General features: G+C 32.8%; 1 protein-coding gene, 1 non-coding gene and 3 pseudogenes across 2 annotated transcripts; 4 read left to right on the top strand and 1 right to left on the bottom strand.

The window, feature by feature from the left end:
* Positions 1–4,219: 4,219 nt before the first annotated feature.
* On the top strand, positions 4,220–5,148 carry LOC143396955 (olfactory receptor 6C3-like; annotated as a pseudogene).
* Positions 5,149–7,435: 2,287 nt separating this feature from the next.
* Positions 7,436–20,851, bottom strand: LOC143398471 (ubiquitin carboxyl-terminal hydrolase isozyme L5-like; annotated as a pseudogene).
* LOC143396956 (olfactory receptor 6C3-like) lies at positions 8,550–9,689 on the top strand (annotated as a pseudogene).
* On the top strand, positions 20,799–20,907 carry LOC143398688 (U6 spliceosomal RNA). Its single transcript, XR_013091295.1, has one exon. It is a non-coding gene; the product is annotated as a U6 spliceosomal RNA (small nuclear RNA).
* A 1,370-nt stretch (positions 20,908–22,277) lies between these two features.
* On the top strand, positions 22,278–23,252 carry LOC143396957 (olfactory receptor 9K2-like). The gene has a single exon (XM_076852962.1). The coding sequence runs from the start codon at positions 22,308–22,310 to the stop codon at positions 23,250–23,252; it is 945 nt and encodes a 314-aa protein (XP_076709077.1). The 5' UTR covers positions 22,278–22,307.
* Positions 23,253–26,429: the final 3,177 nt, after the last annotated feature.

The following is a 26,429-nucleotide window of genomic DNA, read 5'->3' on the forward strand; positions in this document are numbered from 1 at the left end:
ATTTATCTGGGTTTTATTTTGTGAGTTTTATAGGCCTTCTTAAGGAAGTTGGTGCCTGCACCAATATATTGAGTTATTGACCCTATGTTTTCTTCTAACAGTTGCAAAGTTTATGGTCTAATTCCTAGGTCTTTGGTTCACTTTGAGATTATTTTTTGTGCAAGAGGAGAGATCAGGATCTCATTTCATTATTCTACATATGGCTGAGCAGTTTTCCTACCACCATTTTTTAAAGAGGCTATCTTTTCTCCAACATATATTTTTGACACCTTTGTGAAGTATCAGATGATTCTGTCTTTGTGGGTTTGTCTCTGTGATTTTATTCTATTCCATTGGTCTTTATGTCAATTTTGATGCTAACAACATGTTGTTTCTGTTACTATAACTCCATAGTATAATTTGAGATAAGGTATTATGATTTGTTCACCCATGCTCTTCTTTTCTCAGGATTTCTTTTGCTATTCTGGGTCTCTTAGTCTTCCAAATGAATTTCTGGAATGTTTTTTTCTAGTTCTGTGAATAATTTTATTGGTATTCTGATGGAGGTTGCATTAAGTCTGTATGTTGCTTTTGATAGTATGGCCACTTTGACAATATTAATTAGTCTATCCAAGAACATAGGAGGCCTTTCTACCTTCTAAGATCGTCTTCATTTTTTTCAGAGTTCTATAATTTTCATCATAGAGCTCCTTCTTTCTCAACAACATCACCATTGGAGTATAGAAAAGCTATTGATTTATTAATGTTGGTCTTCAATTCTGATATTTTGCTGAATTATTTATCAGCTCTGTGAGTTTTCTGGTGGACTTCCTTCCTTCCTTCCTTCCTTCCTTTCTTTCTTTCTTTCTTTCTTTCTTTCTTTCTTTCTTTCTTTCTTTCTTTCTTTCTTTCTTTCTTTCTTTCTTTCCCAGGGCAACTCTTATAGATTTAGGATCATATCAACAGCAAATAGAAATAATTAGACTTCTTCCTATATATATTTTTAAAATTTCCTTCTCTTGCCTGATTGTTCTGGTTGGCTCAACATACATAAAACAACAAATGTGATTTACCACATAAATAGAATTATAATAACATTTAAACAGATGTAGAAAAATTAGGACAAAATCCAGCACCCATTTATGTTGAAAATGCTGAAGCAACTAGGGACAGAAGAAATTTACCTTAACATTTTAAAGGATGTATATGACAAAATTAAGGACAGAGTCTTATCTCAGATAACCATTCCCAATTGTGTAAGAAGACAGCAGGAAAGTGCTGTATTATGAATCTGGAAAATGTAGTAGATTAGAAGAAAGCCATCAAAATTTAAAATGTATGTTCAAAAAACATCAACAAAACAAAACAAAAGCATAACAAACAAAAAACACTTTGCTCATAACTGAAGCACTCCAAAGAGGTCAGATTGCTAATTTTAATTTTCTGTGATATGTTTATGTCAAATACTAATGTGATCTTATAGAATTTCAAAGTTATAAGTTCATATTTCAATATGATTCAACATAATATACTTGAGAACCAACTCAGAATACTGAATAGACAACAGAGAAAGCATTTATCTGATCTTTTCTCTAAGAGTTGTAATAATAATAAGCAAATGGTAAATGATACAATGGAAATATTACAATTTTGTAGCATATAATGAACTAGTGGAGTCAACTGTTCATCACAAATGGGCTGCTCAGAAAATTTTGAAAACTTTGTTAAGCATGTATTTCCTTTCTGAAACAGTTTTAAAAGAACAAAGTGAAAAATGCTATTAACCTGAATTAAATATCTAAATCTAACTATTTACTATGGGAGATTTATATATATTGAATGATTTTTATTACATAATAGGTTATTAGTTTGTGTAATTATATATTAAATATACGTGCTATTATCTAATGTTATGATTTGGATATGAAGGGTCCCATTAAATTCATATAAAAGAAAATAAAGGAATGTTCAGAGGTTAAATGAGTAGATGATGATAGCTGGAAAGTCATCAGTGGATTAATACATTTGATGGATGAATAATTTGAATATAATACTGAGTGGTCACTACAGGCTGGTAGGATTGGAGTGGAGGAAGTATATCACAGGAGTCATGCCTTGAGGACTTTATCTTGTTTCCTCAGATCCTCTCCTGCCCCTTCTCTGTCTCCTTTCTCTCTTGCTCTTTCTTCTCCTCCTCCTCTGTCTTGGCTTCCATGAGGTCAGAAGTTCTACTCCACTAGGGCTCTTTCACCATGACATTCTGCCTCACTGGGGCCCAGAGTAATGAAGTTTGCTGACCATGAACTGAACTTCTAAAACCATGAAGCCCAAATCACATTCCTCCTTTAAGTTAGTGTTGTCAGATATATGAACCACAGCACTGAAAAACTAACACATCTGATATTATATTTTCATTGTAGAAATATTTGAGAAGCATTAAGAACATGAAAGAGAATAATATGTGTAATCCACTAGCCAGAATGTCATATAAATGAAGGTTAATCATTTTGTGGTTATTTCTTATTAAAATATTGAAGTGATGACAAATAAAGGTAAAGCCAAGATGAGTAGTAAGATGAGGAAATTTGACAAAGCAATTAAATATTGAAGTCTGCAATGAATATGAAATTAGTTAAAGTATGTAATAACATTTTGTTAATTATGAAAAAATATGTACTTCATAATAGTTATTTTTAAACTGACCACTATAGAATAACCTTTAGTTTACTGGGGACCAACATCTAACAAAGTATTAACAATCAAAAAGGATTATGTAGACATTTTTTATATTTTAAAATATGATTAAATATTTAGATTTAGAATTCAGGTTTTGTAACAAAGTATGCTTCATAGTTATTTTTATTGCTTATGAAATATTACATAATAAAATATTAAGTAATCACAATAAATGGAAATACATAGTTTGTCTAAGACAGCATTGTAGATTCTCTGTGGAATACAAAAATACCATTCTCAAGGGAGATCCACAATAGAGAAGAGTTATGAGGTTTCTGAGAAACTGAAGGATGGCTAACAAAAATCCCTTGAGGTTGATAAGATAGCAGAGATGTGGCCTGGCCTTTGTCTTGTTCCCAGGAGATTAAACCTTTGGAAAACAAACCAAGTAGAGTTAAACTATTTGAGATAAAAAGTACAATCAGTTGGAAGTAGTATTGTTATTTAATAATCTAAACTCATAATACCCAATTTTATCATATGTTTTTCTGTTCTTTCTTTAAATATTACTTTTTAAACTTCTAGATAAAATTAGTGGAGGGGAACATAGTGTATTGTCACATTTTCTGAAAGTTTTGACATTGCATCTTTATTTCCTAAAATACTTCCCTTCCATCCTCATAAAATAGAGAAAATATAAAATAAAATTTCATTAGTGTGAACATTGCTAGTGTCTGACAAAACAGCAATGATTTTACATTCTGTCCTTCACAGCAGAAATTTGAACATCTACAATATGGAAAAGACAGCTATCAGGACTTAGCAGACTAAATCCACAGAATAGCATACCTCTCCTGTGTTTGAAGAGCTGGGGGCTAACTGAATGGGTTAAGGTGAATTGAAGATGTTTTCCTGTACACTTCTAGACATCCTTGTGGATGAGTGAATCAGTGGAATGAATGGCTCATGTAAGACAAAAAGACAAATCAAGAAAACACTTTTCCATAAAACTTATTAGATAAGTAAGGATGATGTTCAAATTGAAAATATAATGTGCTATAACCCAAGTGACAGAGCTGCTAAAATCTAAGGCAAGTACTTTTGAAATTATGATTCAAAGCAAAGTGAAAAATAAATAACATGTTCTGTTAAGCTCAAAATGAAAAAAAAAAAGTTTGTATACTGTGTGCCTGCATGTATACACACACACACACACACACACACACACACACACTTCTAACAAATCATCAAAGACATCAAACTTTACAGATTTTGAGAGAATTATAATATAAATCAGTAAGTGAACATGTTTCCTGGTTACTACATTAAATAGTCATATTATTACAAATAATATTATTACAAATATGTATTAAAATATAATGAAAAGAAGATAATCAAAATTGTTACAGATTGTGGAACATATTTTAGAATTATATCAATAAGGACTGTACTGATCATAATAAATTATATCTTTCTTCTCTATTTAATTCTGTTGTACCACAAATAGCTTTAAAAGAGGAAAAAGGAGAGACTAAGAAACAGGAACAAAGAGAAAGAGAGAGAGATGAACCACACAGAGATCACAGAATGTGCTTCTAAGCCTTTCTAATTATCCTGAGCTTCATATTGGAATTTTTATCTTTTTATTTATCACTTACATATTAAATGTCACTGGGAATCTGACTATCATCACTCTAATCTTGGTGGAATCCCCTCTACAGACTACCATGCATTTCTTCCTCCAGATCTTCTCTTTCTTAGAGATCTCATTTACAACTCTATCTATGCCTAGTTTTCTAAGTGCTATTCTCACCCAGGATAAGACCATTTCCTATAACAATTGTGAAGCACAACTCTTTTTCTTTACTTTCATGGGAGTGACAGAATTTTACATTCTCACTGCCATGTCCCATGACCATTATGTTGCCATCTGCAAGCCCCTTCATTACACAACCATTATGAGCAGGAAACTCTGCACCCTGCTTGTGCTGTGTGCCTGGGTGGGTGTGTTTCTGACCATTTTCCCACCCCTGATGCTTCTGCTCCAGCTGGATTACTGTACTTCCAATGTCATTGATCACTTTGCATGTGATTATTTTCCCCTCTTACAACTGTCTTGCTCAGATACATGGCTCCTAGAAACATTGGTTTCTACTTTGCTCTGGTTACTTTGCTATTCACTTTGGCATTAGTGGTTTTATCTTACATGTACCTTTCCGGGACAATTTTGAGAATTCCCTCTGCCAGAGAAAAAAGGCTTTCTCCACCTGTTCCTCTCACATGATTGTCATTTCTATTTCTTATGGAAGTTGTATATTCATGTATGTTAATTCGTCTGCCAAAGAAAAGGCATCATTGACTAAAGGAGTAGCTATTCTCAACACCTCTGTTGCCCCCAAGCTGAACCCTTTCATCTACACCCTGAGGAACCAGCAAGTAAAGAAAGCCTTCAAGGATGTGCTCCACAGGGTAGGGTATTCTACAAATAAATAAAGAAAATTTGTCAAAAGTAAGGGACACTGTAAGAAACAACTTAGTAAAATCTCAAAATGCATAAATATCTTTATTAAGTATCCTTGTTCTCTAATGATTTCTTTATATGCCACATTATATTTGACTGGAAATTTCCCCAGTCCATTTTTCCACACCCACACCCAAGTATATCCAACATATTGTTTACTGAGTATTTAAAAATATGCTGAAATTTTCCCCTACAGAATTTTCTTGAAATGGTATGTATTTATATAAAACATAATCTATGATATGGTAAAGAGTTTTAATTCTGTGTATATCACTCAGGCACATGTGTCTCTATGTTGTACTTCAGATGCATAACTTTAAATTCTGTGTAATTTCTCTCATGTTTTTAAAGTGAATATTGATAATGTCATAATGTTTTTAGATTCTACATGGTCTATATCTTGGTTTATTAAATATAATGTAATTTTCTATTACATTATATCTTAAATATTGGGTTGTAAACTTTGTGAAATTGAAGGGCACCACTTTCATTTTCTCTTTAAATTGATTTCCTCATTAAATACACAAAATAAATTTAGGATTCACTATAATTATGTTAGTCATATGAACATCAACTCAAAAATTAAATTTTTGTCATGAGTTATCAGTTAATAGTTAGACCATAGGATAATTTCAACTTCAATTGTTCCTCTTTTAAAATTTTTTTTTCAAATAATATTGATTAGAAAACTTTAAGACTAATACACTTTATTTCTAAATTTTTGGACTACTGTAATTTACAAAGTAAATATAAAAATTGTTTTAATTATTTATAAAATAAAAATCATTACATGAATTCTAATACATTCCAAAGGATTCTTAGTCTTTATATTTCAACAGTCTGCTAAAATCTGGAAATCAAAGAATTCCAATACAAGAAATTAAAATGGTAATGCCTCTCTGAGAAATTAAACCTTTAGGAATTTTTGTGATTTAAAGATGAACGCATGCCATCAGTCATAAATTCAACACAACTCAGTGCTATTTTATTTTTCTATGAGTTAACTAGTTGCTTACTCAACTTTTCCTATTCTCTCTCTTTTATCCCACTTTCAAATACTGTCAAATTTTAATCTATCAGTGATTGCACTTTTGAAATTTTATATCCCATGCTTGGCATACTTGTGATATTCGTGTTAAATATGAAAAATAAGAAGAAATTGCTAAATGGAAAATGTGTGTTACATATATACTTATGTATGATATATGAATGTTATACTTTTCTAGTCATAAAACTTATATCTCTCAGTGTAGAACAATTTTAAATACATAAGTTTAAGTATTTAATACCAGATTTCTAACTGTTTATTTTCTTGGCTCACAACTATTCCTGCAGTAAGAGGTTGTCATATTATAAGTATAAGCAACAATTCAATGAAAGTATATGATACAGTGAAAGGAAGTAAATGTAACTTTTAGCAAATATTGCTATAACATTAGCTATGAGCATAAGAATTCTCTCCCTAAATGTAAATGATGATAGAAGGATAACTCTCATCAGAGATCCTTAACACTGGTCATTTCGGAAGACACTTACGTCAGACTAGAAACTCAAGCAGCATTTTCTAACATATCCCTATGTTATTGTGAGGAAGATCTGAAGAGGTTGCCAAAATTTAAGGAATGCAAATATGCTAACGTTCTTAAAGATCCAGAATTTCTCAAAGAAAAAAGGATAAGTTCAAATAACCATAGGAGAATCAAATTCTAAATCAAACTTTTATACATCCAATACCACATGTTATTTATATACTTACTTTATTAACATCAATACAGGTACTGACTTACCAATGTTTTTTTAAATATTTTTTTTAGTTGTCAATGAACTTTCTTTTATTTATTTATACGTGGTGCTGAGAATTGAACCGAGTGCCTCACACATGTTAGGAAAGCACTCTACCACTGAGCCCCTGGTCTTTTTTATTAATATTGATAAGACAGATGAGGCTGGGGTTGTGAGTTCAATTCTCAGCACTACATATAAATAAATAAAATAAAGTTGCTTTGACGACTAAAAATAAAATTTAAAAAAGATTTATATCAATGGTTCATTTATATCTTTTAGTGATGAGTTTCCTTGGCAATCTTTGTTTACTTAATGAATTCCCAAAGTTATAAGAGACAGATAAAAATAAGCCAGCTCCATTTGTATAGCATACATAGATAGAAATAGTTCTTATTTTATATTGTTCAAATCAACATTTGCCAGAAAATGTAAAATCATCAAGACAGACCAGAAAGTTAGCTTGTTATTATTCAATTATTTAATTTTTAATATTACGAGGGTTCTAAACCTGCAATTGTATATGCAAACTGTATTTTGAAAGGTACAAATGAAATGGAATATGTATTAAATTAAAGAATAAGAAACTTACTTGTTATTTATTACTGGAAATATCATCAATAGCATCCCAAGACAAGAACACAGCAACAGGCCTGTTTTTTTTTTTTTTTAATTTTTCCTTATGTTTCAATGTTATGCTGTGATAGAAATGGGATCCTCTATCTGAAAGTGGGCATTCTCTATATGAAAGAATATCTTCTTCCCAGCAGATTTTAATTTGATCATCCACTTGTTCATTTGCTACAGCAATATTGAAAAAATAACGAAACCATGTATTTTATAAATGAAAAATTTTCTAGGCAATGATTTGTTTGGGGAAAAGAAGTTTCCCTTTCTTGTCCTTTTAGTCTTTTTACTAGAAAAGTAAATGAGGCACAGAGGGTAATTACATTAGCCAAACCTTAAAATAGGAAATTTAGGAAATAATATTAACACATTTTCCAAATAAACGTGTAGTTTCTAAAGTAGATGATTATTACAGTGACAGGTTGTTAAACCTGTGAAAGTTGCCTAAAGTACATGGGCTTGAGTTTCTCAAAATATAATATCTGAAAGTAAGCTGAAATAAACTTTGAAGACTTTTCAAACTCTTCTTTCAATTGTACTGTATTCTAGACTAGCTTTGTAAGATTGAGGAAAGAAAAACATCAATTACAATATTTTCAACAGTTTTATAAATTAAACATTTTTTGTAAATAACTATAAACTAAATTTTAAAGACATACTGGAAGATATAGCTTCTATTTAAATATTATCACCATAAACTTTTACCTATGGTCTGTAACAATATATTTTCAATGAAGAGAGTTCAATATTTAACTTCTGCTAATACAAGTTATTTGGATGTGAGATACAATGGAAATGGGAGGGGGTTACTGTGAACACAAGGTTTTATTTTATTTCACATAAAACTCATCTTTATGAATCTTTTTAAAGTGTTATGCTCTATCTTCAATCTCATGCTAATATTTTTACATTATAGGGGAACTTATATTTTTATGTTCTAAAGAGGAGAAAAAAAGGATTGATAATGAAAAACCACACTATACCCACAGAATTCATTCTACCAGGGCTAACAGGTGACCCTGAGTTCCAGGTTGTGATTTTTATCTGTTTAATTATCACATATATATTGAGTGTCACTGGAAATATGACAATCATCACTCTCACCTTGGTGGACTCCCATCTACAGACTCCTATGTATTTCTTTTCAGGAACTTCTCTGTATTAGAAATCATCTTTACAACTATCTGTATCCCTGGATTCCTGGGCACAATTATTACTAAGGAAAAATCAATTTCATATAATAATTGCACAGCTCAAAAAAAATTGCACAGCTCAGTTGTTTATCTCCATCTTCTTGAGTATAACTGTATTTTACCTTCTAATGGCCATGCCCTATGATGGCTATGTAGCCATCTGCAAACCCCTGCATTATACCACCATCATGAACAAGAGAGTCTGCATATTGCTTGTCTTTTGTGCTTGGTTGGTAGAATTCCTAACCATCTTCCCACCAGTTATTTTTTTTTTCCAATTAGATTACTGTAGTTCCAATAACATTGATCACTTTTTTTTCTAAGAGAGAGTGAGAGAGGGGAGAGAGAGAGAATTTTTTTTTAATATTTATTTTTTAGTTATCGGCGGACACAACATCTTTGTTTGTACATGGTGCTGAGAATCGAACCCAGGCCACACGCATGCCAGGCGAGCATGCTACCACTTGAGCCACATCCCCAGCCCACATTGATCACTTTGCTTGTGACCATTTCTTTCTATTGCAATTATCCTGCTCAGACAAATGGCTCTAGAAGTGATTGAATTTTCCTCTGCAGTAGTGATTCTGCTTTTCACTTTGGCATTAATAAATCTATCCTACATGTTCATCATGAGGACAATACTGATATTCCCTTTTGCCAGTCAGAGAAAAAAGGCATTTTCTACATGTTCCTCTCACATGATTGTCATTTCCATCTCTTATGGAAGTTGCATATTTATTTATCTTAATCCCTCTGCAAAAGAAAGAGCATCATTGACCAAAGGGGTTGCTATTCTAAATACCTCTTTTGCTCCCATGATTAATCCATTTATATACACACTGAGGAATCAGCAAGTGAAGCAAGCCTCTAAGGCCACCATCCAGAAAGTGATGCTTCTCTCTGGTAAATGAAAGTATTAGTAATGTTAGGAAAAATAAATATCTTGTAAATGTTTTCTGTTATGTACAACCTCCCCAAACTTTCCTTCATTTATGGTTGTTAGGGTTTTTCTTCCCCATGTCCTTCTTAAAATTTCCCCCATATTGTTCTTAATAAATTCTATAAAGCTAAATATTGCTTCAGAATTTTCTAATATTTCAAATATTTTATTCAAATGTATTTGGGCAAAGGAGAAAAACTGGATTAATGACTGTAATTTTAAATAGAAGTAGTTTGCTTTGGAACAGACAAAGGACATTTAGTTTGATGGAAAGTGGGTCAAGATAAATGTGGACTTCAGAAATTTTCATTCTTACCTGGTAATAAAAATAAATTTTAATGCTAAAAGTAATTATGACAATAACGAGAAGAAGTAGTAAGAGGATGAGAGGAGAAGATGAAATAAAATTTTTCAGTAGTATTATATGGTTGACTAATTGTTTTTTTTAAACAAGTCATACTTCTTCATTCACAAGGAGGAAAAAATAATTGATGTAACAATGCATTTGCAATCATCAATGAGGAAGAAGATATACCATGGTAAACTATGGAAAATAAAAGGAGACGCAAAAACAAGATGCAGAGACAGGAAAAGAAGTGGGAGAATGACAGAGAGGCCAACCTATCAAGCTTTATTTATATCAATAGGTTACTTTAGGTCATTGGCATCATTAGTACATATTGTTCATTGTGCCATTAGGCAGGTTATAGAGTTAGCAACACTATGCAACTCATTCCTGAGTTACGTACAAAGGTGGAATATACAATGTTAGGAGTTTTGTGTAGCTCTCAAGAAAGTCCATTGTATAAAGTTACTGTTATGAGGACAGGTTTAGTCTCAGTGAAACATTGTGGTTGTCTAACAAGAGAGTTTTTTTTATTCCCGGGAGTTGTGTGCCTGAGATCAAGGGCAAGGCTGATAAGACTCTAGTGGCATTGCCACAGCCGCTAGATATAGCACATGTATTAGTTCCTAGGAGAAACAGAAGGGTGTTCTAAAGATGGGAAACAGAGCCAGTTGCCCAGCAGGAGTTAGCTCACAAGAGGAACACTTCCCTGTATATTCTCATGGTCAGATTCCCTACAAAACACTTGAAGAAACTTTGCTAAAATAAAATTACAATATATAACCATATCTTTTCTACTAGCAGCAATGGAAATTACTAGAAACTGCAGTCATGCTCTTTTCAAACGAACTTCATTAAAATCAAATAAGTGGTTTAAGAGGAAAAATTCAGTTTTAAGATCCTCAAAACATATATCAAAGATGGAAATATTGATTTTTTCCATTAATGATAAGAAGAAACAGAATACCCTGTTTAATTAATATCTGACATTTAAAAATCAAAAGTATTTATGCTAAAAAAATCAAAAGTTGAATTATAACAATTACTGGGAAAAAATATCATTTGTGCATTTTCTAGTTTCATTAGTGTAGTTCTATATCCAGAATACCAACAAGAGTTCTCAGATTCAGAGCCAAATAATGGAATCTGGGCAAGCACTCTCAGTATCACTTATATTTAATATGCACTGTATATGTATGATTCAGGTAAGGATAAAGTTTATTAATCATGCATTAAAGACAAGGCAGACTGGTACTATTGCCAAACATACACTGAGTCAAATAGGATGTTGCTCAAAGTTCCTCATACTTAATGTTGCCATAAAATAATAAGTGTAAAAGCAGAAATATGTAAACATCCCAAAGTATTCTCTTCTTTTGCTTTCCTGAGCTTTCTCTGCATTCTATTTTTCTTTTGCCTTTTCTACAAGAGGTATTAACTGCTGGTATTCTGCTAAAGTCTTGAACAATTCCATAATGAAAGGCAGATAATTATTCTTTTGATATTTTCTATCTTCTATCTTTTTAATTTTCATACTTCTTCTTCAATAAGCATCTGATTTTTGGCAACTTCTGATTGAATAGCACTTAACATATTACTACCCTGATCTGTGTCCATAGGTTCCTCTGCAAGTTGTCTTTGTAACTCTGCTACCTTCTGCTGATGCATCATTTTTTCTGTTAGAAACATGGCCATTAAGTTAAATCGAATTTCACCTTCACTGTACTTTTGTATTCTTTTTTCTATGATTGGTGGTATTAAACTCATCTGGTCATCTTGATTGTATGCAACTACATCAATTGGTTCTTCTCTTAATCCATCCAGTTCATACAGTCTTCCATCAACAGGAACATAACTAAAAAAGTGAAAAGCATCTTCTTCTTTGGCTGATGTCTTTGCATCAAATTCAAATGTTTGCTTTCTGAAAAAACTGTGGTGTATCTGTCGAATCATATCCGAATTGCTGAAGGCCAAACCCTTCATAACTGCATCAAAACTTTGTGAAAATTCTTTAAACTCTGATAATGTCTCTCCTAAATGGACATCTTGATGGGTACAGTTCAATACACACTTACAATGGCTTGAGTTGCACATGCATTTTTAATTACTGGCTTCACGAAATATATTGTGTCAAGTCTGAACTCCTTAACACAGTGCATCCTGGTCGTTCTGGCTGCCACTTGAGAAGAAAAATTAACTTTAACTTTTCAAAATTTAACTTTTTTCCAAAATTTAACTTTAACTTTTCAAAATTCTCAGGTTCTAAACTCAGTATTTCTTCTACTTGGGCCCCTTGGTAACCGAATCCTTGAATGAGCTCGGTAAAGACCCAGGACAGACTTTCCATGAGGCACCACTCCCGGGGCTTGCAGGGTTCACTGGCCTTCTCTGCTGCCCCCAGAACCAGCTGCAGTGGGTCACGGATCTCAGCAAAATCTCAGCAAACCCGCAGGGGAGCACTAATTCTTGAAACAGTTGACATTACCTACGAATCTAGAGTGTAGTTTTTGGTATAATTTTTTCAATAAAACCTAGGGGCTCATTTAATTCTTTCAACAATTTTATGAGGTATATATAATTTATATTTTTTTCATTACTCCAAGGTATTTTTCTTTAGATATATTAAATAACTACAAAATTATATACATATGAGAGAACATAAAATGTAAGACTTAACAAGAAAAATAAAATCAATCAGATTAAATCATGTTATAAGCAGGTATAAAATACCATAATGAATCCCATCATTCTGTATAATTAATATGCAGTAATAAAGAAAACCTGCACATGAAAAAATGACTGGAATTATGATAAATTGGTTAACGTTTAACTTAACTTACTGAAGAACTGAAATTGAGAGTCTAGAAATGACTTTAGAGTTTTTAATAATAGGGGTAAGAAATAACATCTCTTGTAATAATATTCTATTTTCTCTATTTTTGTATTAAGCAAATCATATGCAGGATTTATTTTATAAATTTTATAAATTCCCTTAGAAAATAAGTAGTGATATTTGTAATTTATAGCAAATGAACAAAGTGAAGTAGATGTTGAGAATTCAATATTTCAGAGATTACAACTTGCAATTATGGGATAAGTCTACTTCTCTAATATCACAAACCAGATTTATAAATTTCCAATATACTGATTTTCATTTGAAATATTGTATTAAAAATTTCTGATAAATACCAGAATTTTTAGAGAAATTTCCATTACTTCTATTATTATTAACTCAGGTAATCATTAATTATCTTATGACAGGATTGGTGGATATTGTGAGGAAAAAGAGTGATTCTGTCTTAAATGTTCTAAAATTTTCATGGGGAGAAATAGTCCAGGCAATGTTATCATTGATGATGATAGAAGGTTGGATATTCAGCTTTTTACCCTACCAGAGTTATGATCAATTCTATAATAATTGCTAAATGTGAGCACATTATTTTCATAAGTCTATGATAAATCTTCTCTTCTTTTGTTGTCCCTTTAGTTAGTTAATTCTTACCATATTATATTTTGTGTTTTAAAGAATCACATAATTTACTTATTAAAAATATTTACCAGACATTATCTCAGATTATTTAACATGCATAAATTGTACAGTTTTCCTGATTGCTTTGTGCATGGACTTAAATCAGAAAATAAACCACAGTGTTTCCTGCATATAAAATGAGAATCTGATCATAGGAATCCAATGGGTAGTAGTGAAGAATCCAGTTGTGACAATTGTGACCCTCTGAGCTGATATGGGCAAGTATTTCCTTGCTGTGATTAGCTACTAATAATAAAATGGGCCTGCAACTTATGCAGGCTCTACACTTCAGAAGAAACAGAAATTCTGGTTTTATTTCAAACTCTGTTTCCAATACTACAATAAGCCCTTTGGGATTCTCCCAGGTACCACACTTTAGTTGTTTTATTAACTTGAAATGTTTCCTTACACAAAATGGTGAACTATTATAATGACACTCAACAATATGATTAGCTTGGGGAAGTCCTGCCTCATTCCTGGATCATTATATGTGATCTTACTCTCAATCATCCATTCTCACACATGAAAATAAGGAACAGTAATTTTCTCAGAGGGCATTTGTGAATATTTATTAAGATGAGGCTTAAAAAGTTCTTAGAAACATGCCACTACTTTCCAAGTGCTTAATAAAATGTTACTATTAACATTATCTTAAACAACATAGCATACAACCATTTACATACAATTTGCTCAAAAATAATTCACTTGTATGAAGCCCAGTAGTGTTAACAGGACAACTGTCCTTACGTGGTACCAAATGTGGTTCCCTTAATCACAATTGCAACATTTCAGCTTAGTCATTTATAAATTAGAGATTATAAAAATGCATTTATTATATTTGTATAATACTTTTATATTAAATTATATTTACATTAAATATAAATTTATATTTCATATGTATTATGATAAATTTTATTCAATTTAATTATGTGAATTGCATTTCTTTTTATTTATTTATTTTTATTTATATATAACAGCAGAATGCATTACAATTCTTATTACATATATAGAGCTCAATTTTTCATATCTCTGGTTGTATACATAGTATACTCACACAAATTCGTGTCTTCATACATGTACTTTGGATAATAATGAGCATCACATTGAATCATCATTAATTACCCCAAAATCATCATTAATTACCCCCTTCCTTCCTCTCCAACCCCTCTGCCCTATCTAGAGTTTGTCTATTCCTCTTGTCATTTGTTTTTTTGGGATTGGCTAACTTCACTTAGCATTATCTTCTCTAACTCCATCCATTTACCTGGAAATGACATTATTTTATTCTCTTTTACTGCCAAGTAATATTCCATTGTGTATATATGCCACATTTTTTTTTTATCCACTCACTCATCTATTGAAGGGCATCTAGGTTGGTTCCACAGTTTAGCTATTGTGAATTGTGCTGCGATAAACATTGATTTGGCTGTTTCCCTGTAGTATGCTGTTTTTAAGTTCTTTAGGTAAAGACTGAGGAGAGGGATAGCTGGGTCAAATGGTTGTTCCATTCCCAATTTTCCAAGAAATCTCCATACTGCTTTCCATATTGGCTGCACCAATTTGTAGTTCCACCAGCAGTATATGAGTGTACCTTTTTTCTCACATCCTCGCCAACCATTATTGTTGTTTGTCTTCATAATAGCTGCCATTCGGACTGGAGTGAGATGAAATCTTAAAGTAGTTTTGATTTGCATTTCTCTACTTGCTAGAGATAATGAACATTTTCATGTATTTGTTAATTGATTCTATATCATCTTTGAGAAGTGTCTCTTCAGGTCCTTGGCCTGTTTATTGATTGGGTTATTTGTTGTTGTTTTTTTTTTTTTTTTTTTTTTTTTGCTGCTTAGCTTTATGAGTTCTTTATATACTCTACAGATTAGTGCTCTATCTGATACGTGAGGGGTAAAGATTTGCTCTCTATTCACCTCACAGATAGTTTCTTTTGCTGAGAAGAAGCTTTTTTAGTTTGAATCCACTACACTTATTGATTCTTGATTTTAATTCTTGTGCCAAAGGAGTTTATTAAGGAAATAGGGGCCTAATATCACGTGATGGAGATTAGGGCCTAATTTTTCTTCTATTAGACTCAGGGTCTCAGGCTTTATTCCTAGGTCCTTGATCCATTTTGAGATAAGTTTTTGGCATGGTGAGTGATAGAACTTTAATTTCATTTTGTTGCATATGGATATCCAGTTTTCCCAGCACCATTTATTGAAGAGGCTATCTTTTCTCCAGTGTATGTTTTTGGCACCTTTGTCTAATATAAGATAATTGTAATTTTGTGGGTTAGTCTCTGTGTCCTCCTCTGTAACATTAGTCTACCAGTCTGCTTTGATCCCAATACCATGCTGTTTTTGTTACTACTGATCTGTAGTACAGTTTAAGGTCTTGTATAGTGATGCCATCAACTTTACTCTTCCTGCTAAAGATTGCTTTAGCTATTCTGGGTCTCTTATTTTTCCAGATGAATTTCATGACTTTTTTTTCTATTTTTATGAGAAATGTCATTGGGATTTTGATTGAAATTGCATTAAATCTGTATAGTGTTTTTGGTGGTATGGTCATTTTGATAATATTAATTCTGCCTTTCCAAGAGCAAGGTAGATCTTGCCATCTTCTAAGGTCTTCTTTGACTTTTTTCTTTAGGGTTCTGTAATTTTCATTATGTATATCTTTCACCTCTTTCTGTAAGTTGATTCCCAAGTTGTTGTTTTTTGTTTTTGAGGCTACTGAGCATGGGGTAGTTTTCCTCATTTCCTTTTCAGAGGATTTGTCACTGACATACAGAAATGCCTTTGATTTAGGGATGTTGATTTTATATCCTGCTACTTTGCTGAATTCATTTACTAGTTCCACATGTAAAAAGTGAAACTTTTACATTCTTCTAGATATAGAATCATGTCATCAGCAAATAGTGCCATTTTGAGTTCCTTTATTTTTTCTATGTGCATCCCTTTGATTTCTTTTGTCTGTCTAATAGCCCTGGCCAGTGTTTCAAAAACTATGTTACATAGAAGTTGTAAAAGAGGGCATCTCTGTCTTGTTCTAATTTTTTAGAGGGAATGCTTTCAATTTTTCTACATTTAGAATGATGTTGTCCTGGGGCTTAGCATAGATAGCCTTTATGATGTTGAGAAATGTTCCTGTTATCCCTAAATTTTTTAGGGTTTAAACATGAAGGGTTGCTGTATTTTGTCCAATGCTTTTTCTGCATCTGTTGAGATGATCATATGATTCTTATATTTAAGTCTATTGATGTGATCAATTACATTTATTGATTTCCCTATGTTGAAGCTACCTTGCATCCCTGGGATAAATCCCACTTGATCATGGTGCACAATCTTTTTGATATGTTTTTGTATTCAATTTGCCAGAATTTTATTCATAATTTTTTGTATCTATGTTCATTAGAGACATCGATATGAAGTTTTCTTTCTTTGATATGTCTTTGCCTGATTTGGGAATCAGAGTGATATTGGCCTCATAGAATGAGTTTGGAAGTGCTGCCTATTTTTCTATTTCCTTAAATAAATTGAAGAGTATTGATATTAGTTCTTCTTTAAAGGTCTTGCAGAACTCACCTTGTATCCTTCAGTCTGGGGTTTTTCTTGATTGGTAGACTTTTGATGGCATCTTCTATTTCGTTGATTGAAATTTATCTGTTTAAATTGTGTATATCATTGGGATTCAATTTGGGAAAATTATATGACTCTAGAAATTTTTTGATGCCTTTGATATTTTCTATTTTATTGGAGTACAAGTTTTCAAAATAATTTCTAATTATGTTCTGTGTTTCTGTAGTAATATTTACTTTTTCATCATGTATGTTAGTAATTTGAGTTTTCTCTCTCCTTCTCTTGGTTGGCGTTGCTAAGAATTTGCCAATTTTATTTATTTTTGCAAAGAACCAACTTTTTGTTCTGTCAATTTTTTTAAATTTTTTTTTGTTTTAATTTCATTGTTCTCAGCTCTGATTTTAATTATTTCCTGTGTTCTACTGCTATTGGTATTGACTTGTTCATCCTTTTCTATGGCTTTGAGATGTGTTGTTAACTCATATATTTGTTGACTTTTTCTCCTTTTAAGGAATGAACTCCATGCAATGAACTTTTCTCTTAGAACTGCTTTCTGAGTGTCCTGGATATTTTGATATGTTGTATATGTATTCTCATTCACCTCTAAAATTATTTAAATCTCCTCCTTGATGTTTTTTGCAATCTATTGATCATTCAGTAGTATATTATTTAGCCTCCAGGTGTTGGAGTATCTTTTGTTTCTTATTTTACCATTGATTTCTAATTTCATTCCATAATGATCTGATAGAATGCAGGGTAGTATCTCTACCTTTTTATATTTGTAAGAGTTGCTTTGTGGTATAATATATGGTCTATTTTAGAATATGTTCCATGTGATGCTGAGAAGAAAATGTATTCTCTAGTTGAAGGATGAAATATTCTATATATGTCAGTGAAGACTAAGCTATTGGTTGTATTATTGAGTTCTATAGTTTCTTTGTTCAGCTTTGGTTTGGAAGACCCTAATCTACTGATGAAAGAGGTGTGTTAAAGACACCCAAAATTATTGAATTGTGGTTTATTTGACTCTTAAACTTGAGAAGAGTTTGTTTAATGAATGTAGATACTCCATTGTTTTGAGCATATATATTTACAATTATATTTGTAATGGTTAATTCTTGTTGGCATATGGTTCCCTTGAGCAATATGTAAAATCCTTCTTTATCCTTTTTGATTGATTTTACCTTGAAGTCTAGTTTATTTGATATGAGGATGGAAACCTCTACTTGCTTTCACCATCCATGTGAGTGGTATGATTTTTTTCCCAACCCTTCACCTTCAGACTGTGGATGGATGTTTTTTCTTATGAGATGAGTCTCTTGGAGACAGCATATTGTTGAGTCTCTCTTTTTTTTTTTTTTTTTTTTTGGATCCAAACTGCTAGTCTGTATCTTTTCATTGATGACTTTAGGTCATTAATATTCAGGTTTATTATTGAGACATGATTTGTATTCCCAGCCATTCTTTTTTTATTTTTGGTATTTAATATGACTTGGTTTCTCCTGTGATTAGATTTTCCTTTAGTGTAATACCTACCTCTGCTGATTTTCATCATTGTTCTTTATTTCCTCTTTATGAAATATTTTGCTGAGGTTGTTCTGCAGTCCAGGCTTTCTAGTTGTAAAATTTTAACTTTTGTTTATCATGGAAGGTTTTTATTTCATCATCAAATCTAAAGCTTAGCTTTGCTGGATGTCAGATTCTTGGTTGGAATTCATTTTCTTTCAGAGCTTGGTATATGTTGTTTCATGATCTCCTGGCTTTGAGGGTCTGGGTTGAAAAATCTGCTGAGATACAAATTGATCTCTCCCTGTTGTGATCGGGTTCCTCTCTCGTGGCTTTTAAGATTCTTTCCTTATTGTATATGCTAGGCATTTTCATTATAAGGTGCCTTTGTGTAAATATGTTGTAACTTTGTATATTTGGTGTCCGACAAGCCTCTTGTATTTTGTTTTTGCAATTTGTTCTTCATGCTTGGGAAATTTTCTGATATTATCTCTTTGAAGAGATGTTCATTCCTTTGGTTTCAAACTCTGTGCCTTCTCTACCCCAATAACTCTTTGATTTGGTCTTTTGATGCTGTCCCATAATTCTTGGATGTTCTGTTCATGGTTTCTTACTATATTCACTGTGTAATCCACTTTATTTTCCAGATTATATACGTTGTCTTTATTATCAGACATTCTTTCTTTAACATGATCTAGACTGTTGGTTATGCTTTCTATTGAGTTTTTTATTTGGTTTCTTGTATACTTCATTTCAAGAATTTCTGAGGTTTTTTTTCAGAATCTCTATCACTCTTTTGAAGTAATCTTTTGCTATCTGTATTTGCTTTCTTATCTCTATTGGAGTGATCCATTTTTGTCTGTATTTTCTCATTTAGATAGTTCTTTAATTCACAGATAATGGTTATTTTAATTATGAACCTTCTTAACTCCTTTTCTGACATTTCATCAACTTCGCTGTCCATAGGTTCTGTTATTACAGTATCCTGGTTTGTTTGGGACACTTTACTCCCTTGTTGTCTATGTGTCTTCCTTTCTTGCAGTGTGGATCTGAGATATTACAGTTTCTTCCCTATATTCTTGTAGTACCCATGCAAATTGTCTGTACCTCAACTCTATGTTGGGCTTCCAGACCCTGCTGGTGTCCCTCAATCTATATTACTGCATCTGAAGTTGGTGGTGGCAATAGCAGAGGTAACTCGAGATAATAGTTAAGGTGTCCCAAGATGGAAGCAATGTCTTACAGAGATAGGGATGAAAGGGTGGGCCTCACACTCTCTTTTGGATGCCTGCTCTGAGAATCAGCTGCTTCTAGGCCCTTTCTGCTGTCAAAAGTTAGGATTTACTGTGTGGGGAAGTTAATGGCAATTAATGCAGTGTCTCAAGATGGAAGTGAGTTAGTCTTAGGCTCCCAGGGGAAGAACTCAGACCTACTCTGGACTTGGGTCCTACACAAGTCGGTGGGGGTGGAAGTGGGCTGGGTCTGGCCTCCTGCAGTAGTCTACTGTTTGGAAGAGGTGGTCCTGTGCTGGAGTCTGGGCTCAGGTGGGTGTCTGCCCCCAGCGGAGGGGATGGCCCCGATTGTACTGTGAGCCTGGGACCCACCAGGGTGCTGTGGGCAGATCTGGGCTGGGTCTGGGCTCCTGGGGTAGTCTGCTGGTCAGAAGGGGCTGTCCTATGCCAGAGGCTGGGCTCCTGTGGGTCAATATCCTTCTCTTCACACTGAAAAATTTTCAGGGATTTGAAGAAATATTTTTAATTAAAAATAATTTTCTAAAATAGCCTTGCAATTAACTTATGGGAATATTTATGGGGAAAAGATATACTTAGACTATTGGACTCATTAAAACTAATATGACTTGTGATTTTAATCCAGGTCTCAGTTACCCAGTATTTTCTAAGGAATTTTTACACATAGATTCTGATCTCTTAGACATATTTTTACTGGGGAATTTTTTTATGACTATATTGATAGCTATCATATCTTTCATTTTATTTTTGAATTACTTAGTATTAAAGTAAAGAAAAGCATGAATTAGCAAAACATCTGATTTTGAGTTTGTGATTTAAAAGGCATTTGCCATATCAAGAAATAGATGGGTCAATGAGAAATATTAAAGAGTTTCTGCTTTGGCAGCACATATATTAAAATTGGAATGATACAGAGAATGTTGTCATGATCCAAGTGCAATGATGACATGCCAATTTGTGAAACATTCAATTAAAAAATATTTCAAAAATTCAGGGAGAATAATGGGCTTTTAAATTATATTCAAAAGTAGTTTGCCACAAAATTTAAATAATTTTTAAATAATACAAACTCTTTAATCTATTTCTTTTTGTTTATCAAATATTTGCTGTGAAAATAACCAGAAAGATTTTCTTTTCAATAAAGTCCAGAGAGAATTCTCAAAGGGTACATGCAACCAGACATGGAAAAAAAACTTTGTATTTTAATTATTATTAGGCTATTTTATTTATATCTTAGACTCTTTGTTTATATCTGAGGCTTCTGCAGTCCTCATGGACAATAGCCCAAGAGCCTGCACGTAAGTGACTTTATGATCATCCCTCTCTCAGTGGACTCCATCAGAGATGAGCAAAACCTCTAGGATGAAATACTCTGTAAAAAAGTTTTATAGAATAAAAATAACTAAAGCCTTCAAAGACAACCTCTATTCTGGCAGATAATCATGGAACCTGGATGACACAAGATTGGAAAGGTCCTTAAATATCCATGGTTATTCCATTTTTCTCATTTTAAGATGCATAAATATACCAGAATTCCAAAAAAAATTGTTTTTTTAGATTTTTGACTTTGCCTTCTTTGACTACAGAGTGAGATCCCTTTAACTTAATAGACTCAGTCTTGTTAGAAATACATCTCTTGCAGTGGAAGAACTAAATTGTTTGCCAGTTTATTGAGCCACTTTAAAAAGAGAGCCAAGAGATTATGAAATTTTTAAATTAATCAAATACTAATGAAAATGAATACTTCTTAAGGAGAAAATAAAATGTATTTATTTAGGAAATTCATTCATTTATTTTTAAAATATCTCTACATTATTTAGCTTTACTAGCTTTAAATTTTGTTTGATGCAACAAAATTGAATATGTTAATAAATCATTTTTTATACTTCCAAAGATTGCTGCATGATCAAGGAAACTAGATGGATCAAAGTAAAACAATGTAAAAATATCTTTTAAATTGTTTGTTACTGTAATGTGATGATTCAAATACTGACATTGTTATAAAATAGTGGCTAAAGACAACATGGTATGATTATAATATATAATATTCCTAATTTAGAATATATGTAATACTGCTATGTTAGATAGAGATAATTCTTTAGCTGTAAATTATGACAAAATTAAGGAGGTGCAAAAATGAAATGATCAAAATCTGCTTCTTCCTAAAATGCCTTATACATTTTGATTTAAATACAAAGACCAATGTGCTTGATAGAATTATAATTTCAGCAGCCTAGGTATATTGAATGCAAACTCTTGTTTGTTGATATGAAAACAGTTTCATGTGCAGTATTTCACCTGTAAATATTCTATTTCTGCACTTAAAATACTATAATCAAAAAGAGAATTTGTTTTGCCTTATGCCTCTCCTTAGATTTCTGCCATGGTTGACCAGGGAAGAAACAACCACACAGAAGTTATTGACTTCATTCTCATAGGCTTTGAGGTCAGCCCAGAACTCCATCTTCTCCTCTTCCTGATATTTCTGCTTGTCTATGTCATGATCCTTCTAGGGAACATTGGAATGATGACCATTATCATAACTGACCCCCGGCTGAACACACCAATGTATTTCTTCCTAGGCAACCTGTCTTTTGTTGATCTCTTCTATTCATCTGTTATTGCACCCAAGGCCATGACCAACTTCTGGTCTGAAAGCAAGTCCATCTCCTTTGCAGGCTGTGTGGCCCAGCTCTTTCTATTTGCACTCTTCATTGTGACAGAGGGATTTCTCCTGGCAGCCATGGCTTATGATCGCTTCATTGCCATCTGCAACCCACTCCTCTATTCTGTTCAGATGTCAGCACGTCTTTGCACTCAGTTGGTGGCTGGCTCCTATTTTTTTGGCTGTGTAAGCTCAGTTCTTCTAACTAGCACAACATTTAATTTGTCCTTTTGTGCTTCTCGGGCCATTGACAACTTTTATTGTGACAGTCGCCCACTTCAGAGATTATCTTGTTCTGACCCTTTTGTCCAGAAAATGGTAACTTTTACCTTATCCACCATCATTATCTTGCCAACCATCATAGTCATTATTGTTTCTTACATGTATATTGTGTCCACAGTTCTAAAGATTCGCTCCACCGAGGGTCGCAAGAAAGCCTTCTCCACTTGCAGCTCCCACCTAGGAGTCGTGAGTGTGCTGTATGGGGCTGTCATCTTCATGTACCTCACCCCTGCTGACAGGTTTCCTGAACTGAGCAAAGTGGCCTCCTTATGTTACTCCCTAGTCACACCTATGTTGAACCCTTTGATTTACTCCCTGAGAAACAAAGATGTCAAAGAGGCTCTTAAAAAACTTCTAGGAAAGAAAAATGGTATTCTATGATTGTTATTTCTGCTCAAACAGTTGTATTGTGGCTATTTGTTTCATACCTCTTGTGACCACTAATGTTATTTTCTCCTTAAAATGACAAAAGTACTGTTAGTAGCATTTTCCAGGTGATGTACCCTTGCCCAAGGGTCCTTCTTCCGGCTCTTGGACATCATTAATCCTGAAAATCCTGGATATGAGAGATGCTCTGGAAGTTAGGTAATTATTTTCAGGATAAACCCTCTCAATGAACTCTAATTACATTTTATTTCATAGAATTAATGTGTATGCCATACTGTTGAACAATGTTGTCATATTTTATTATACTGTTCAAACAAATCTTTAACTAGTATGTGTCTTTGGGCTTGTCCTTCCTTGTATCTGCAATTATGGGTAATTTACAGATGCCTATTTTTTAAATACTATATTTTTTCAACCGTATAGCTAGTTCCATTAATATATGTAGTGGTAATTAAATTTTTACCTTGATTAAATATTTTATATGTGTTACACACCAAGGAAATAATAATAGTAATGATCCAACTATAGATAGCTTCACTACGTACATTAACTTGGAAAGTTTGATTTCTAGCATGCCAGGAATTTTGGATACTTTGAAGCACTTAGTTACTGGATCCTAATACAAAAACTGAAAGGGAAATAAAAACTTAAAATACTTTTGAGCACTCATTCCCTTATTCAGATATTTATAATTTTGTCTGTGTTAATTATTGCCAAGGAACAATTGAAAGGGGAATGAAGGGAGTTATCAAAACAGAATGTGGCCTCCATATTATATATGCTGATCATTCCCATATTAATCTTTTTATTTATTCTGTAAGAAATAAAGATACTAATAAAGCTCTAAGAAATATCCTTGGGGAAATATTTTTCCACTAGTGTATATTAATTTTACAGAAGAGTAGGTTTGAGTGTGGCACATCTGTACATACCTATAACATCATTTTATCAATTTCATTATACATTATTTTCCTTACCTTACCCTGCTCAAATTCTTCCCTCTTTTGTAATAGTCTCCTTCTGTCCTGTTATTTTCTTCTATCTTCTGAATGTGAGAAAAATATTTGATACTTGTCTTTCTGAGTTTGGCCTATTTTGCTTAATTTGCTGTCTTCCAGTTTCATCTATTTTCCTGAAAATGAGTTCATTTCATTCTTTATGGCTGATTAAAACCCCATTGTGCATATATACCACATTTTCTTTATGTATTCAAGCATAGATGGACACCTAGGGATACATTTTTTGTGTATTATAAACTCATTAATCTCCAGTAACATTTTATGTCAAAAAATCAGTGTGTATGTCATAGTATTAAACAGTGCTTTTATATTTTATTATACTGTTCTAACAAATCTTTTTTCAAGTGTTTAAGTTAGCTATTGAGAATTATACTGTGAAAAATATGTTAAAGGTACTCTGACATTAATTCTTTGGATAAATATCGAGCAGTGGTACAGCTGGATCATGAGTACTTTAATCTTATATTTTTGAGGAACTTCCATACTTATTTCCATAGTGGCTATACTAATTTATATTCAAACCAATCTTTTGTACAGCTTCCTTTTCCCTGTATCCTCACCAGCAACTATTGTTGTTTGTATTCTTTTTAAAACTTTTATTTATTTATTCTGATTTCTTATACATGACAGAAGAATCCATTTCAATTCATAAAATACACATAGAACACAATTTTTCATATTTCTAGTTGTACACAAAGTAGAGTCACACCATTCATGTTTTCATACATGTACTTAGGGTAATGATGTCCATATCATTCTACCATCTTTTCTACTCCCATACCTCCTTCCTTCCCCTGTCTCCTCTTTTCTCTAGTCAAAGTTCCTCTATTATTCCCATTATCCCACCCATTCCCATTATAGATTGGCATCCACATATCAGAGAATACATCTAGCCTTTGGTTTTTTGGTATTGGCTTACTTCACTTAGCATTCTCCAACTCCCTCCATTTACCTGAAAATGCCATGATTTCATTCTGTTTTAATGCTGAATAATATTCCATTGTGCATATATATCACAGTTTCTTTATCCATTTAGCTATTGAAGGGCATCTAGGTTGCTTCCACATTTAGCTATTATGAATTGTGCTGCAATAAAGATTGATGTGGCTATGTCACTATAGTATGCTGTTTTGAAATCCTCTAGATATAAACTGAGTGGATTGCTGGGTCAAATGGTGGCTCCATTATGAGTTTTCCAAGGAATCTCCATACTGCTTTCCAGATTTGTTGCACCAATTTTCAGTCCCACCAGCAATGTATGAGGGTGCCTTTTCCCCCACATCCTGGCCAAAACTTATTGTTGTTTGTATTCTTAATAGCTGCCATTCTAATTAGAATGGGATGAAATCTTAGAGTAGTTTTGATTTGCATTTCTGTATTTGCTAGAATGTTGAATATTTTTTTCATATATTTGTTCATCGATTGTATATCATCTTCTGAAAAGTGTGTGTTCACTTCTTTGGCCCATTTATTGATTGGGTTATTTGTTTTTTTTGGTGTTAAGTTTTTTGAGTTCTTCATATATCCTAGAGATTAGTGCTCTATCTGATGTGCTTGTGGTAAAGATTTACTCTCATTCTGTAGGCTCTCTCTTTCACCTCACTGATTGTTTCTTTTGCTGAGAAGAAGATTTTTAGTTTGAATCCATCCCATTTATTGATTCTTGGTTTTAATTCTTGTGCTATAGGAGTCTTATTAATAAAGTCAGAACCTAATCCCACATGATGAAGATTTGGGCCTACTTTTTCTTCTACTAGGCTCAGGGTCTCTGGTCTAATTCCTAGGTCCCTGATTCACTTTGAGTTGAATTTTGTGCATGTTGAGAGATAGGGGCTTAATTTTATTTTGCTGCATATGGATTTCCAGTTTTCCCAGCATCATTTGTTGAAGAGGTTATCTTTTCTCTAATAGATGTTTTTGGCACCTTTGTCTAATCTGAGATAACTGTATTTATGTGGGTTTGTCTCTGTGTCTTCTATTCTGTATTATTGGTCTACATGTCTATTTTGGTGACAATATCAAGTTGTGTTAGTATTGCTCTGTAGTATAGTTTAAGTCCTAGTATAGTGATGCCACCTGCTTCACTCTTAGTGCTAAGCATTGCTTTGGCTATTCTGGATTGTGTTTGTATTCTTGATGATTCCAATTCTGA

This window comes from Callospermophilus lateralis, chromosome 4, assembly GCF_048772815.1.
Source record: "Callospermophilus lateralis isolate mCalLat2 chromosome 4, mCalLat2.hap1, whole genome shotgun sequence".
Taxonomy (NCBI): Eukaryota; Metazoa; Chordata; class Mammalia; order Rodentia; family Sciuridae; genus Callospermophilus; species Callospermophilus lateralis.